Source organism: Vidua macroura, chromosome 6 (genome assembly GCF_024509145.1).
Source record: "Vidua macroura isolate BioBank_ID:100142 chromosome 6, ASM2450914v1, whole genome shotgun sequence".
Taxonomy (NCBI): Eukaryota; Metazoa; Chordata; class Aves; order Passeriformes; family Viduidae; genus Vidua; species Vidua macroura.
The window spans coordinates 9516053-9533512 of NC_071576.1; the positions used below are offsets into that span (position 1 = coordinate 9516053).

At 41.0% G+C, this 17460-nt stretch overlaps 2 protein-coding genes across 2 annotated transcripts in view; both read right to left on the reverse strand.

The window, feature by feature from the left end:
• Nucleotides 1-17460, reverse strand: part of KIF26A (kinesin family member 26A) — a 94183-nt gene that overhangs the window by 35675 nt on the left and 41048 nt on the right. The window contains exon 4 of the mRNA XM_053981663.1: nucleotides 11258-11421. Coding sequence (XP_053837638.1) covers nucleotides 11258-11421 — 164 coding nt within the window. The remainder of the gene's footprint in view (nucleotides 1-11257; nucleotides 11422-17460) is intronic.
• The window catches only part of ASPG (asparaginase), a 139896-nt gene that overhangs the window by 3951 nt on the left and 118485 nt on the right, over nucleotides 1-17460 (reverse strand). The gene's annotated exons all lie outside the window — the stretch shown is intronic.

Genomic DNA, 17460 nt, shown 5'->3' on the forward strand with positions numbered 1-17460 from the left:
ACAGCTAGTCACAGCAGCCTGCCACATACCATTTCCAGCTCTGCTCACTGAGGATGTTAAACAAAGCCAGAGCAGATGAACATATTGCTGCACTTCCACACTCGCTGTTTACAACTGCACCATATGACAAACTGCTGAAAACCTGTGTCAGTTAATCTTTAAGTAAGCAAGACTGTCAACACTTAATACAGAAATATGTCAGCTCCTGGGCTGCACACTGCATGGATAGCTGTGTACTGAAAATACAACTACCTGAATGTCAGCAATATTTCCCCACTCTGTTTCATGAGCTAACTGAGCTAAAGCAGGCAGAGCCACATCAATCTAAGCTCACTCCTTAGGCAAAAAAAAAAGTTGGACTTATTTGCCAGCAAGACACAGATGCATGAAATAGTCAGGTTGAGCAAAATATAATTCTAGTCTTATTTGTATTCTGTCAAGAAAAAGTAAGAATGACATTTTTAAAACTACAAAGTAATGCAAGTGAAACAATGGTGCTAACTAGCCCTTCACTATTGAAGTAACACTAAAATTGATTACTTAAAATTTTGTTTTGCACAATCAGCTCCTGGTGTACAAAATCATTCTGCTCCAGGGAAGAGATACACGTATTTGCAAGTGGAAAAGATAAGAGATAAAATACATGATGTGGGCTCATCTGAAACTCCAGATTCAGACAAATATCTGACAGCAGGAAAGAGAAGGACCAAAAGAGGGGGAAATTCAGTGTCTCCATGTTCCTGATTGCATATAGCAGTTTGAATACAAGTTAGCCAGTTTGAATACAAATTAGCATCTGTGAATACAATGCCTTCTTTACAATAAAAGCTCTGAGGTAGGTTACATTTTCCTGTTACCTTCCTTTGACCCAACACACCATCCCCATAGATATATCTTTCTCATCAATTCCAGATCCCTCAGTTCCATATTTTATTGCATATCTAAAAAATCCACAGAGGATCAGTTCCCACTTCAGCTGGGTTTTATTTCAGATGCTTAGTCTAAGGCTTGACACCTATACTGCCAAGCAAATAACTTCTCAGGGGGGCATTTACTTATTCCTATTGTTAGTGAGTTAAATGGTCACTGACAGCACTAAATGATGCAGTGGAAATCATCCAACTACAGAAGTGGTATGCCTGCACAATGAGTATTTTTAAACAGAGGAGAGACACATGGGCTTCTAAACCCAGGGTTACTATGATTTATTTAACTGACATCAGTTCTGAAGTGATACTTCTCAGAGGTACAACAGGCTGCTACTGCAGCTCCCTTTACAATAGCACTTAGTAGGAAAATTTGAGATGCATGTTTTTCCATCACTGCAGATGGAGAGGTCTGACTATTTCTGACCCAAAGATGGTAACTTCAAATTTCAGTAAAAATGAGCAACTCCTGAAGACCTGCTTGAGACACATTATCAAACAATATTCTGAAGCTTGCCCTGAAGTCCAGAAAGCTTCACTAATAACATTTAGATTAGATTTATTATATGCTGATTAACATCTATGGAGTCCTTTCCTCCAAAGGGCAAGTGCTTCTTAATAAGTGAGCTCCAACACTGAGGACACAAAAAGCCAAACAAAGCAGAAAGCAAACCCATTGGCAGCACTAACTAATGATGAGTGAGATACTGGCTAAGCTTTTTGAAATGTCCTGCCAAAAGAAACATCTTCCATACTCCAGCAGGAAGAATGAAGGAAGTTTTAGAAAGCCAAAATTCAGTATTTCATAGAGAATTAAAAAGAATAATCAGAGTAATCCTGCAGTTGATCAAGCACTGCAGCTATAGTGCTGGTGCATTGTTTTGGCTTGACATTTTATTTTTGTAATTAATGATAATGTGGGATGCCTTGTTTTGTGACAAGCAAAAGCAAGCAAAGCAGTTTAGCTCTGAAAAGAGACAGTGCCACTTCAAAGTCCATCTGCCCTGCAAACCACATTCTGCACACCACAAACTGAATGTTAGACTGACTCCAAGTTAGCCACAAAAACGAAATATTCAATTAACTATCAGTCTGATTTAAAACTATTTCACCTGCTAAGTCTGTCTGTCTTAACAATGGTATTAAAATAGTTAAATATGTTATGGAAGAGTCTGAAAGTCACTAATAAAGTTGTAAAAACAGGTGCAAACTGTCAAATTACATCCCCACAGGAAAGTCACCGTTATCATTTTACCTATGGAATGCTCCGTTCCCACTGCAGAAAAACCACCAGTGCAGCTGCCACTGCTGCCAAGCTGAGGAGCCCCAAATAACGGAGTCAGAGCAAGCGCTGGTGTTCAGGAGTCCAGGAACCAAAAAAGCAGGCAGACTGGGAGGGCTGGGCTGAGGGGGAGGCAGGAGAAGTGCTCCTCTTGACAAGCTAGGAAGGGCAGAAAGAAAGGAAAAATCCAAGGGGAAAGAGAGACGCTGGCAGCTAGGCAGCAGTGAGATTCCATACACTCAGGAAAACAGAATAATCAAGTGCATTCAGCTAGGGAGGAAGGAGAAAATAAAGAGAGGGTCATATAGAAAAAAAAAAAAGAAAAAGAAAACCAACTAAAATTAAGGGAGAAAATATTAAGTCCGGGTGAGCAGAAGATCCAAGAGAGGACAAAGTAAGAAGAAATATCTGCATGACTCCAGTCAAGTACTTCAGATCTTTTCCTAGTTTAAAATCCACTGACCACCATTTACACCCATAAATAAATGCAAACCTTGGTAGCTCTGAAGACATAATCTCTCTCCTACTTGTGGGCACATCTGTTTTAAATTATTCTTTTCTCTTCCTCATGGGCATCAAGAATGCCTCAGTATATAGAGCTCATCCAAGACCCAACCATTGCAACCACTGTCTGCACTGAACCACCTACAGCAGCTCAAAAAGTCACCACATCTCCTGGGAGGGCTGTCTCTGCTGCTCCAGAACCTCTTGTATTATCATTCATCAAGGCACTCAGGGCTGACAAAAATCAGGCTTCCTCAGGTGCAGCCTCAAATTATAAATATCTTTAAGGTATTTGGTCAGCAGAAAACACTGGAAGTGCTTTGTTGTGCCCCTATTCTGCTTCTGCTCTCAAGCTATATTTAAGACCTAGAACATCCTCTCCAAAATCCTGACCTCATCACATGGTCCCCACATTACTAGATCCATTTTCCCCCCTCTTTTCTTTTCCCCCTCTTTTCTGCCTCTTCCCTTTCATATTTCTTGCCAAGATTCCCTCCTTGCTTTATTGTGCCACTTCCTGCACAGTCCCACCTGCTCCCACACAAATCCTAGAGCCTGTGCTATCCAACAGAGGCTGCTCCTTCCAAACATCTCCCTGACACTGCTGTCTTGCATTATCTCTTCCATACCATGATCCCTAACACTCCATACAGGAGCTTCATCTTCCAAGGCAATGTCTCACAGATGCCCAGTCCTGCTTCACCTGGTCACCAGTCTCAGTTCCCTCTGAGACTCTGTCAAACCCTCACCATGGGCTCTCCACCTTGGCTGATCATTCAGTGCCTCACCCCTCTAAATCAACGGGCATACCCTGAGCACAGACCTGTTGGCCTCTGGGACCTTTTCATGCTTTCCACAGCATTCTAACTCAGCACTATTAATTTCCAAGCTCTACTTTCCCTCTTCTCTCAGCTACTCCAGTTTCCTCACCTCTCCCTTTGCTGAACCACAGCTCAGTGTCTCATCTCTGCCCCGTAAGCCTCACAGTGTCACAGATGAGCTGTTCCTAACAGGAAGCCTGGCTCATCACACACCAATAATGCAGTGTGTAAATGCATGATGCTGTATTAGCAGTGATACCAGTAATGATGTTCTGCTGTTAAACACACTGTCCTGAGAGTCATTTGTGCTTCCAAGAACAAAGCCTAATAAATTCAGGCTTATCTCCTAATTTATCCTCCTCACGGCCTAACGTGAAATGGGATATACCTAAAGCTTACACTCTTTGTTTGTCCTTAATTATAGGCAGTATTATGCTGCCACAGCAACTAGGAAAGCTTAAGCTGCCCTAAGTGATACAAGATACTGCACAAAGCCTCACACCCTGCCCCATCCCCTGCCCCCCCCTGCACTGTGAGGCGTGCAGGTCACGTTTGCTCTCCAGGGACAAGGAGCAGCCACATTCCAGCAGCGTGGCACGGCACAGGCGACACGAGGCCAGCCCTGGTGACCCCCGCTCCCTGTCCATTTGCACATCTGCACCAGGGCCGTCTTGCTCGCCCTGGCTTCATGCAGAGAGGAAAAGGGGGACAGGAGGGCATCCCCTGTCCAGCCCCACGCATCCCCCTGCAAGGATCAGACTGCTCCAGTCCTCTAAATCCAGAGTAGGGACTCATTAAGGAGGAAACATTAATTATGTATTTGGCTGCCCCTGAAACAGCTGGGTGCTCTTCATCTGCACATCCACAGCTCTCCCTCAAGCTACAGATTTCTCAGCCACCATTCCTGCACAGTGACCAAATGGCAGCAAGAGAACGTGGGGCTTTCGGGGCATTTAACAAAGAAGGGATGGTGCACTGAGAGGCTGCTGGGCTGCATTAATGCCAGCAAGCCATCACATCCCTGAGGAGCCCTGCAGCTCCTATCCTACTGCTATGGCACCGTGAAATGGGGACAAACCATGCACGGGGTTTGAGTGCATCTGCCAGCAAAGCAGCCCTAATCGGGAAGGGCTTGTACCCCACTTTCTGAGGTAACTAGTTCAAATTAAATTTTCCCACATCACATCAACACAGGATTTCTTGGGCAGGGGTTATGCTTACTGAGGAAGCTTTAACAAGTGACTCTGCTTCTTCTCTTGACCCATGATTCATCAAGAATTTACTGTGGTTACCTGCAACTACAGCAGGGATTTCTGTTTCAGCCTCACAGACTAGCTTAACTACCACAGGTCAGCACAAAAATCTGTAACTCAGGATGCAATGAATCACGTATTTTCTTCACCTTTTGATGAACTGCTACTTATTCATAACCCAGTTATTCATATTATCTGTCAAAGAGGTTTAATTTGTGCCAGCTCTGCACAAAGCCAGGATACCTGTTCAACTCAGCAGTGTACTGAGCAGAAGTTTAGAGCTATTAAATACAGGGAACTGTGAACTACATTATGAGCTTAGCAGAAATGTAATTCTTGCTTTTAACAGGACAGAGAATGACAGGCTGAAGTGATTTACCTAGAAGCATCTTAAACATGGCAACATATTAAAAAAAAAGTGCTTGTCTTTTTTTTTTTCTTTTTTCCCCTGCATTAAATTCTGAAAGTACTGATAGTCATGGAATAATCATGTTTAACAGGTTAGCAGTAATATATGCTTCAAGTGTTCCTAATACATCATAATCTTCTTTCACAGAATTTGCATCACTGTCAAACTGAACTACTGATTTTCAGTTGATGCTTTTAACATGTTTCTATGGTTACTTTCCAAGGTCGCATCAGAGAAGCCTGAACAGCAGTTCAGAAAGACAAAAGGCATTTTGCATCCTTCTCCATATTAAATAATTTATGAAAGTTAAGGCATCCTCAAGGAAAAAAAATCATAAAAGAATAGGTTCTGAGGTTATTTTCTTTGCAACAGTTTGAAGCACAGCAAAATCAATATCTCTACAAAAGCTTTCAAGATGAGACTATTTGACTAATGTTCCATATGGTACAAAACGCTAAAGAACACATTCTAAGTTTGAATCTATATGCACAAGCCTAAAAGAACTGCATGAATGGACTTTAAAGCAAAATGTGGACATACAATTTGCTGTCAGAAGCTTCATCTTTTAAATCAGGCACTGAGGCATTGTCTCAGTATTCTACATTTAAAAGATGCAAAAATAAAACTGAAAAAAATGAAGTAAAACCAGTAATGACAAGCTTTATTATTTCCACCATTTCTTATTCAAAGCCACACAGACTTCATTTGTCCCCTAAATGTTACAAATTTTGACTAGTATAATGAAAGCTTGTACAAAAAACATCTGAATTCTCTGCCTACCACTACACTAGATCAGAGTTTATTGGAACTAATTGAAGTGTCTAAGGCTTGGAACAAAAACACATTAGTCATTTAGTGGTTGTGCTAATATTGCTATGCCTTTCCTGCAGTTTCATTAGATACAAACTGCTTCAATACCCTAATCATATGCTCAGTCACAGCACAATCAGGACACAGAGTACTGACAAGCTGTCCCACCATGCCTAAAGCTGATAAGGTGTCTGCTCTATGAGTAACCTCAATTATTGACTGTATTTTATGGTCAATCTAATGACCAAATGCTTATCAGTGAACCATCAGGTGCCTGTAATAGGATAGTGACCCTTAGTTTATATGTACCATTACTGCTCATTAGTGAATAATTAGATTCTTTAATCCAAATTCACAGGCATTAAAATATGATGGAATATCCTGACTCCAGTAAAAGACAACTATGCTTATTTTAACTCTTCAGATGTTCAATTACATTACTCAGAGACTGTATATATTGTTAAGAAAAATCTGCTTTCAAAAAGCGTATCATGTGCAATGTTTTATATCATGCCTAAATTGACACAGCTTTCCCAAACATGCAGGAGGATGACGAGAGAGGAAAGATAATGGGTGTGATTCACCACTGTGATTCTCTGGATTTATTATCTTAAATGGTTTTAATCCAGCAAAGCCCAGCAACATCGCAAATAATTTAGAAACCTGAAAACTAGTGAGTGCTATGTTTGGAACATTATTTTCAAACAAAAGCAGGTGGATACAAGGGAAAGGAGTTGCAACTATACAGTTATTTCCCCACTTCAAAGGCACCAGTTCCACAGCAGCAAATGCAACCCTGTCAGCAAACCAGTTTGAAAAGATCAACGACATCAAACAAGGTGAGAATTTTAGAAGAGGGACTTAATGCAGTTTGTCTTCTGCTCAGCGCTTCTCAGGGTTGCTTACTTAGATACATACTTTCTTCTTGACAGTTTTGATTCCTCCTCGCTGCCCTGTCACTGCTCAAACCTTCCTTCCAGTTTGTGCACTGAGGGCAGGTGTCCCTGTTCTCCAAACACCACACCCCCACCCAGCTGCGCAGCCACTGCTGCCACCACTGTCACCAGCCACCAACAAGCGGAAATGGCACGTTAATGGTGACAGCTTCGATTTATTGGGGGTCTTGATTCTTCTCCCAAGGGAGTGGTATTTTCTTTTTTGTCAGAGAGCCCATTAACCTCTTCCCAAGTGCATGCCCATTCTCCTCCTTGCTGCCCTTCTCCTGATCTTGGAAACACCATTTCCTCTCTTCCCCCACTGTTCGCGTGACAAGAAAACCCAACTTTGTTATAAAGCTTATGACAGCTTTATAACAAAATATGGCAATATTTACTTAGCTGCAAGCATAGCCCACAGAAGGGTCCTACAACTGTCTCACATATTTTCCCTTCGTAATATAAAGTTTATTCAGGTTCCTTATACAAAAAAACCCACCTGGAAACAGGTATAAAGTGTGGAGCACTAGGCAAGGTACAGTTCATGCCACACCAAGGGACAAAGCCATTCTTCTTAAATCTGAAGAATGCAAGAATAAACTTCTCTTGAAATGTAAGGGGGAACTGGGAGTCTCTTCACAGCCATCCATGAACATAAGCTGTGCTTTTTGCCCAGGCTTTCTCATTCTGCCAGTGACCTACTGAGAAGCTCCATTTTCTGCTAAATCCTCTGGTAACACAACCACTGAGTAATGTCTGGCAATTTGCTTGCGTGACACAGTCAGATGTTAATCAAAGCTTTCCTCCTTCTGTGACAGATCACAGTGAAGAAAAAAGCTTAAAACTGATTTAATTTCTTAATATGCTTCTCTCTGCTGTCTTTAATATTTGGCTTTGATTTCGAATACTTAGCGCTTCTCTGCATTTCTTGGTAATGAATAAAATACTTTTTTTTAAAAAAAGCAGAACATAATTAAGTTTGAAGAAATTAAATATGACATTCAAATGAGAAAGAACTTTGGTTGAATATGTAGATTCAGGCTGCAAATATGCTTAACAAAATCAGTGCATTCCCTGCAAAGAATATTTTAAAGATACTCATTTTAACCATGGGGACCTCTTATGACCAGGTATCCTTTTTGTTGCATCTCTTAGCTATTGTTTTCCAGGTGAGGACATGAACTCTCTGTCCTGTCTTCAGAGTTTGTGACCTTACAAACACAAAACTGATTCTCATCAAGGAACAAACTGGAGGTAAAAAAAAAAAAATCCATCACAGGTCTTCCTTCCCAGGCACAAAACAATCCACAAGCAAGAGTGTAAGGGTGTTATTTCAGCAAACAGAAACTCCAGTTTTAATGTGAAAAAGGCATTTATATGTGGCCAGGAAACCATGTCACAACCCAAAAGCTAGTTGTGCTAGGACGTGTACAAACACAGTGAATGCTGTTTCATGAAAAATAAGATTGGAATACTTTATTCATGTGGAAAAAAATTGTATCTAGTGTTGCTGTGGCTCAGGAAATCACAGATGCAGTTTCCACAAGCACTCTATGAAGTCTTTGTCTTCTAAAGTAACTAACCCTGCACCCAAATACACTGGACATTAACATATATGCATATTTTTGCCTAGCAACTTTATTCCTATGGCAAAACAGCCCTTTTAACAAGCCAAAGTTTCAACCACAGCTCCTCTTACAAAAGGAGGATGAAAACAGTTGAAGGTCCTCAGTAGACTTAGTCAAAGTGATTTGCAAAAAAATAAATATGTGTTTGTGTTTGTGTGATTGTCAATGTATTAACTGCATTTATTTCAGTAGAGAACAAGAACAAAATCTGCCAGGCTCTGCATAATGTGAGTAACACACTGGCCTTGCTATGAAGTTCAGATTTCAAGTGGCTGAGGAGTTTCAGTATGGAAAAAAAATCAGCAAATACAATGAATGGGGACTACAGCATGACACTACAGCCATGAGTCTTCTTTCACCTCCAGGTGCTTCCTGAGAGAGGATTAGCTGAACAGAGAGATGAAGGAGAGACAAGTGAATGCTGCTGCAAAAGAGTCAAGGCAGGGATGACCTTCTTCCTCAACAAGTTCAAGGCTGGATGGTGCAAAGGGAAGGAGCGGAAGGGTTCAAGCAAAGAAGCCTGAGAGCCCATTTACTGACAAAGCCCCCCAAACTGGTGATATCCTAGTATCTGTGGCTCCTGGATAAGCCATTTCTGCCAGTATCTGTGTCATCTCTCACTCATCCTTGAGGATTTCTGCCTCTCCCTTTCCCCTCCTGCTGAAAAGACTGCATGGCTTGAGGGTGGAGGACTCAGCATGGAAACTTGGATTCATTAAGGTCCCAATGGCAGAAGAGTCAAAACAGAAGGAACAATGGGAGACTGGGCCTCTCCTGAGGCTAATGCCGAAGTTGGGAGAGCAGCCTGGCCATGCCCTTGTACCCATCTGAGAATCTGCTCTACCTATTTACAAGTGCCAGGGATCAATGATGGATCTCTCTCCCTGACAAAATCACTCTGAGATTTGGTTTTTTTTTTGGGTTTTTTTTTTTTTTTTTTTTTTTTTGTGTTTCAACAACAATAGAGTAAGAAACCAAAGTGCTTTGTGCACAAAAATTTCCATCAGCTCTGTCCATCAATTAAAAAATTCAAGAGAATCAATTCTGAATATAGGAAACATGGGTAGGGAATAAGCAATGTACTAATGGGGTTTTAAAATGTTTTAGCTAGCACAGAGCTGCTAAAGCTATAAAATTGTGATTCACTCAAGCAAAGACAGATTCATGAGAAGCAATTAGGGCCTGATCCAACATACAGTGATGTCATTTGCAGTCTTGCTGCTGACTTCAAGATTCTTTGAATTACGTCAGTGACACTCAACAATAAAAACAGAACTGAGTTTTGCTGACCAGTGACAAAAGCATCAGTGAGAGAAAGTATTTTGGGTCTTATGTTATACTATTAGGCACTGATTTCTTTTTCTCAGTTTCAGGGAAGGTATTTTATTTTCCAGCTTCCCCAGTGAAAGGGAAAAATCTTTGCATTTGCTTATGACATACAGATTAACACTGAAATAAATCTGAAGTGGATTAAGCTAAAATCATACCCACAATATGAAATACAGTAAAAAAGCTGTGCTGCAGTCCCATCCAAATATTTTGGAAAGGATGTATCTGTCCTTGCTTCAGTAACTAAAAAAGAAAAGAGATGTCTGAGCTTCTCCCTTTATCTTTCTTCTCCATTCCCACTGATTATTTCAGATACCTGTCTTTGAATGAAACAAATCATCCTCTGCAGGATGATTTGTCCTCTGTGTTGACTTTAAACCCACAGCACAGAGACAATCCACTAACTTACACACAGTGCTCTTAGGGCAGTCATTTCCCAACCTCCTGTGTACAGACAGAGTGTGACACACAGGCATTTGACACTTCAAATCATTGTACTACGTTCTTTTAAAAAAACAGAACTTGCAAGTCGAGCCCTTTCTGAGGTCAGATTGTAACTTATAGTAAACATCATTTATTTAATTGTACAAAACATCTTAAAGACCAATGAAAAGGAAACAATACAATTACCATTGTGATTACATTCTGCAAGGGATTCTCAGTGCATAAATTTTACTTTAGTGCGATTCACAGACATACGCTTTTCAATATTGTCTCAAAATATGTTCAGTTCAGAATTAAAAAATGAGTTGGAATGCAAGTACAAAGCCCTGAGTTTTGTTGTTTTAACTACCATCTGCTTGACAGTGTATTGCATTTAATCAACACTGCTAATTACAACAAATATCCAAACAAAAGTAACATATTTTTGTTATAAGACACCAGAACGGAAAAAAAAAAAAAAAAAAAGAGAGATTATTGGGCTATTGCTAAAAGAAGAATGTCAAACTGTTTTATTGCTCTATCAGCAATGGAAAAACTTTTATTTGGACACATAGGCCGTGCTACTGAATAAAAAATACCTTTTTTTAATCTAGATCTGAGAGAAAAAGACTTACTTCAGCTTTTGCTCCAAGGAAACCTACAGAATAGCAGACTTGTGGTGAAGACGGCCATTAAAGACGAGACCAAAACCAACACAGGTCTTCTTGGGTTTTTGGTCAATAGGGGTTCCAGGTCCCCAAAAGGGAATCGGGGTGTCCCCATCCCATCCCTGCTGTCCAGCGGCAGCAGAAAGCCACAGTCATGACCAGGTGACAAACTCCACCCCTCAGCAACCAGCACCTTGGCAAAGACTGAATAGCATTTCCCAGCTGTCTGAAGACCCACGAGCAGTTATGGAAACCAGAAGAGAAACTACCTTATGAAGAAGGAAGCTGCAGCCGAGGTACCTGCCGAGACCCCGGCTGGAGCCACCACGCTCTGGGACGCTGCCGTGCCGCCCGCGGGGTCGGAGCTGGGCTGCCCTGAGCTGATCGGAGCACTGGGAACATCTCGGCCACTTTCTGGAGCTGCTTCCCCCTGCTAAAAATACAAACATGCATACAGGTTAGTATTCTTTAATACATGGCCATGACAGGGGAAAATTTCACACAGCACTTCCAAAGCAACTCTTTGCAAGGGTGAAGGCAAAGATCAGCGGCAGGTGAGGAGTGATACAGGTGGACAAGTGAACCACAGCAGGTTCAGCAACAGAGAAAGTAAAAACCATGACTGCAAGGGAGGAGCAGAAAAACACAGAGAACCTTTGTGAGGAGTAATGCACAGTTAAACAGTTTGACAGGCATGAAGAAATGGAAAACGATAAGCAGAACCCTTTTGTTTTACAGTGTTATTTGGGAGCTAGCAGAACTGTTTATCTGGCTCAGTTATGACTGTCAAGAATTATTTCTCAGTGGCACATCACCTACAAGACCTATCTGTTTAAGAGGAACTAACCAAACAGTCACACTTGTAATATGTTTCCACATGAATAACCCCAAGAACTAAATAAAAGAAAATTGATTTTTTTAAAAAAAATATATACAGCCCTTTTTTTCTGTATTATTTTTCTTAGCAGCACAAGTGTACAACACTTTTCTTCTGCAAACCATTCCAGTGGAAGAACAGGAGAGACTGGAGATGCATCTTCTCCAGCATAAAGCATTTGCAGTGTCTGAGACACAGTTTGGAAGGGGGTAATTGTTTTGAGATTTTGCCAGAATTTTAGACATCTATATTGTGAAATTGTGTCAGGTCTATAACTTTATGTTTAGGCCACCAACCCTTTCAAGTTGGTTTCAAGTTGAGCTCAATTAAGACCCATCAGTCAAATGCTCATTGACAGTGCTGGGAAGCCTCCTTTTCAGAAGAACCTGCTCTCTGTCTGGGAGTCCTGAAGATTTAATTAGAGATGACACCACAATAAATATTTGTCAAAAGAGTTAATTGCTTCATGTATGATAATATATGATGTTTCTGTCATCTGAAATACTACTTTGACATTTCCAACTAATTAGCTAAAATAGATTCCAGGAAAGGAGACAGCCTTGTAATGAAGCACAAGCACAATTAGGGACTTCCTAGGATGCCACCAAATTTTAAATTTTGAGCTGCCATAGATCATGTTTTACAACTGCAGATATGCAGACATGGCAATAGGGCACTCCCAATTACATACACACCCTCAATTTTCTCATACACTGACAATACAAATAGAGATTTTCTCATGAGAACTGAGGCAACCCAGTTATTAGGTACCGAGGAAAAAAACTTTGCTAACCAATTAGTGCTCAACTGGTGCATGAAAGCCTATGTGGAGTTTCATCTGGACTCATTTCTATAGGTTGAGTGCTGTATTCCCAGTTCCCAACAAAGTCAACGAGAAAAAAGTGCACCCAGGTCTTTTGAAGGTCTGCTCTTTCAATATTAGTATTATTATCAGTATTATGGAGTGGCTGAGTAATGCTTTAGCCATTAATGCTTTTTGTGTAGAGTGCTACACAAAAAAAAAGTACTTTTATAGAGCTGACCAAAGAGATCTGAGGCTGAGGCACAAAATTCATTCATGCAGATTAACTTAATCCTAGTGAAGCTACTCATGCTAGAAGCCAACCTGGAAATTTTGAACAACCCTCTGCAAAACCCTTCACTTTGTACTACAGGAATCTCATGAGATCAGATTTCTCTGTGATGAAAGCAGAAAGACCAAGCACTGCTAGAGATAAAGACAGGCACAAAGAAATGGTGTGGAAGGAAAACAAGTGCTTTAAAAAGGGAGTTTGTCCATCCTACCCATGATCTACTGGCAATGACAGCCAGGAACAGAGAAGCTTGGAAAAGGATCAGATCTACTCAAGTGGTTAATTGCTTATAACTAAGTGATGGAGTAATGAACCTTGAGGGGGTCGATAAAGCAGGTATTTGATCATTAATGCACTGAAGCAACCAATGTGTGCTCTTGACCTGCACCAGTCACAGAAAGAATATGGCACATGGAACAACATGCAGTGGGTAAAACCCAGTGTGACATCTGAAATTCAGAGTTACATGAACTGACACAAAGCACAGACAGCAAGTGCAGCTTTTTTAGTTTGTAGATTCAGCAATCCACAAACTAAAAAAATCTACACCACAACCTCTGGAGCCAGCACATGGAGCCTAAAGAGTGGCACCCCAGGGAACCAGGGACTGCCATGCTCAGCAGCAGTGACATGATGGCCAGCAAGAGGAGGACCCAACCTGCAACCCCTGGCAGGATAACATCTGTGTCTGAAGTCCCCCATGTTCTGTCAGGGAGACAGAACCCTCTGCCACAGAAGCTGCTGTCTCAGATTAAGAATTACAGGCTCAGGTCGAACTCCCAAGACATATTTTTTCACTCACTTCCAACAGGGGCTATACTAGACAGAAGACCTTGACACAAAGAAAATAGTGTTCAAACAACCTTTTGAAAAAAAGACAGGAACAGCAACATGTTTCTAACCAATCACGCTAATTAATGTATTATCAAAACGATGGCATGATCTAAAGCTAAATATGAAATCTTTAGAGTTAGTACAAAACTTCATTGCATTTTACAGCAAAGTGTAAAGACTTGTTAGAACTGAATGGAATCTGTTAATAAATCAATTCCTGTAAAAGCTATTCACACTTAAAAATATAAGCCATGTGTAACACACATTCCTTTTACACCACTTTTTTATTTCTATGAGAAGTTAAAAGCCTACATTTCTAAGAGACTGATGATTGTGGACAAATCAGGCATGTAACTTGAAATACCCAAATCAAACCTGATATTTCAGATGGCAGATGGTTAATATACATTCCAAATCAACATATCTAAGTTGGATAAATTGCTATTACCACATTAAATACATTTGAAAACTCAAACTGTAATTTCTTTTTCTGTAAGTTTTATTCTTTATTCTGTAAGTTTTGTGTGAACATAAAAAGAGGATGAGGGGAAGCCAATAAGAAGGCACTAAAGGAACAAGAAGTGAAGATATACAAGATAAAATCATCAGAAGACTACTGCAGAAGACAACCCATATAATTTTCATTGTCTTCAACTACCCAATTAATATTAAACACAGAGGTAACATCAGTTTTGCTGCAGGATGAGAACCTGAAAAACAACAAAAGGTCTTCCAAGTTGAGGATTCATTTCAAGGACTGTTTGCACCATCCAAAGGTGGCAGGATTTTCTCTCCCTGAGAAGCTACATCTCTCAGGTGATGAGGAAGGCTCAGGTATGAGGAAATTTGTCAGGTCCAGGTCATTTACCCTGAGGCAAGAAAACTGAAGGCAAGTAATGGGACCCTCCTGGGCCTGGACACTCCATTTTGCCACACCACATAAAAAGAAAGGGGCATTTTTTTTTTTAACTAAATGCACCTCCCTCATCTCAACAAATATTTTTCTGAGGACTGTGTGTGGAAAATAGAATTCTTTAGAGGAATTTGAGCAACTTTTGACTTTTCCAAGCGTTCAAGTCTGCAGAGAGAGAAGGCTCCAGACTGCAGCGGAGAGGGAACTGTTCTTCTCCATTTAATGAATTTTCATAAATCATTAATGATCAAATGCAGAAAGCACAACTTTGTCACTATAAAGTGTTACTGACTGCACTGAATATTTAAAATGTCATAGGGCTCCACATCCAGAGAGTAATGTTTGTTTCAATTTTCTAAGAAAATATTTGCTGGACAAAAGCCATTGGAAAAAACCAAAAACCCTTTGGAAAGATGCTAAACCTCACAGGAAGGCTTTCTAAAAGTGCTCTATAGAACCCCTTTCCTCTACTCTCTCCAAAACCACATGAAAACTGGCACCAGTAAGAACACAGCAAGGATGACATTTGAAAATGTCACACCAAGCATTTTGCACATGCAGGAATCAGCAATGTCTTGGTGCTTCATGTCAGTGCCTGTGCCATGGACAGGAGGGTTTTGGGACCAGGTCCCAGCACCCCTCCTGAGGACATAGGGACAAGTCAGCCCACTGCCACTGCATTCCCAGTTGGCAGCATCCACACACACAGCTGAAGCTGGCAGGGCCACAACAAGCAGTTACAGCATGAGTTGTTCCCAGCTAAGAGAGCCAAAGGTTGGGGGAAAGGGCAGGACGAGATGGAGGTGACCTGACATCCTCAGGCTATGGAGGTGGAAGTGGCCTGGGCAGAACGGGGGCACCCCCTGTCCTATCCCTGATTCCCAGCACACGAGCTCACTGTTGTGACTAGATGGCAGGAAACATCTGCCCAGGCTTAAGCAAGTCAGACTAGTCCAAAATTACACTATAAAGAAGTTGGCCCTAGATGAAATTTCCAGATCCACAGGACTCTGTCAGGCCATTACCATCCAAAGGACAATTACAATTCTAACACGCTCTTTACACATTTGAAGTGCAGAGCCAAAAACTAAGCCATAATGTTTCCAGTTTTCTGAGTATTTCCATTCTCTGGACATTGACCTTTGTCCAGAGAATGTCCAGGAATCCAAAAAAGCCAAACGAGGTCATGCCACTTGGTCTCTGAAACGCATGCAAAATATGTATCTGGCAACAGGAAAGAAAACACAGAACTATAAAAACCTATAGAAAAATAGATCAGTCCCAGGATAATACTGTCATGGCAGAAGAAAACCAGAAGGTTGGATAGAGCTGCAAAAGGGTATTGAGAACAGAATCACTAATGAGGGAATGAAGAAAATTACAAGAGCCTCTATGAATCTGATACATATCTGTTTATCAGAATCACAATTCAATGTAATTTATTTTATTTCCAAAAACTGGTCCCATAATGAAAGCACTTAACAGGGCAGTGCAGGTGAAAGACTAAGTGCTCTGGGACAGCCTGAGTCTGTACTGATGTATTTTTCCCCCTAACTAATTTTTTCTAACTTTTTTTACCCCTTTTGGACTAGCAGGCAGACAGAGGATTTTGAGAATTTGCTCTAACTTACTCTTTTCCCCTTTCTGACTAGAACATCACAGTCAATTAAACTGTAAAAACTGCTTGATGTAATGATTTTGCAAAATATTAAACCTACTGTTTATATATGATAAAACAATAATTTTCCACCTAAATGATTCATGCAAAGACTCTTATGACCTATTACCACTGACTGGAACAAATGTGACGTAAATCCCGTGCTGGGTAATGCTCACACTGTAAACCCTTCTTTCCCATAAGCCTGGGTGAGTCCTGCACGCGCCTCCTGTGAGAAACGTCTCCTCCTGACTGACGAGCACCACATAAAGTTAACAGGGCAGCATATGCCAGGCTGAAGTGAAATGTGTTCTGGATAAACTTTTTACTGCCACTTGGCATTGTTTCTGCCAGGGCTCATTATAAAATAAGTAGGGCATTTTATAACTACAATACACTACTGTAGTCATTTATAACCTGCAGCTGCGATGTGGTAACAAGAATGCCTAAACCTGTAGTTTCAGACTTTTATATGCATCTCGTGTTCAAAGTAAATCAAATGCAGAGCATAATATCCCTCTCTCAAAGAAGGTTTTTCAGCTACAAGAGTTGCTAATGCCTGGCTTATGATCAATCTCTGAAGATGAGGCAGAAGGAGAAAAATTATAGAGAAGGAGAATTAAATAGAAATAGGAGGCCCATCTGTTGTCACAGACTGGAAAGTAATACAGGCAATCCAAAGGCAACCTCAGAGTGCTTGCTTTTTGAAATAATATCTGAATTAGCAGGTTTAAGGTTTGGATCTTTACCACCAAAATCATTAGCAGTCTGTGCTCCATGCAGAAAGGACCTCAACCTTTTGGGCAGGGCACACACCCAGCTACATCCAGCATGGGCATCCTTGGCAGTGCCAGGATGGAGAATCAGCAGCTTCTCCCTTCTGACTAAGGGCTTTGATTTCAATCTGACCCAGATCTCTCCTAAACCATGCTACTTGGTCCTTTAAAAATGTATTAGGGTTCTGGGCGGGCCTCAATCTACAAAATGAAACGTCATTCTTTCCTTCCTTCAGATTGAGAATGTGGGCAATCCCTGCAGACAGGGCTCTGGTTGTGCAAAGATATCAGCAGACAGTGACAGACCAATTCCTTCACATT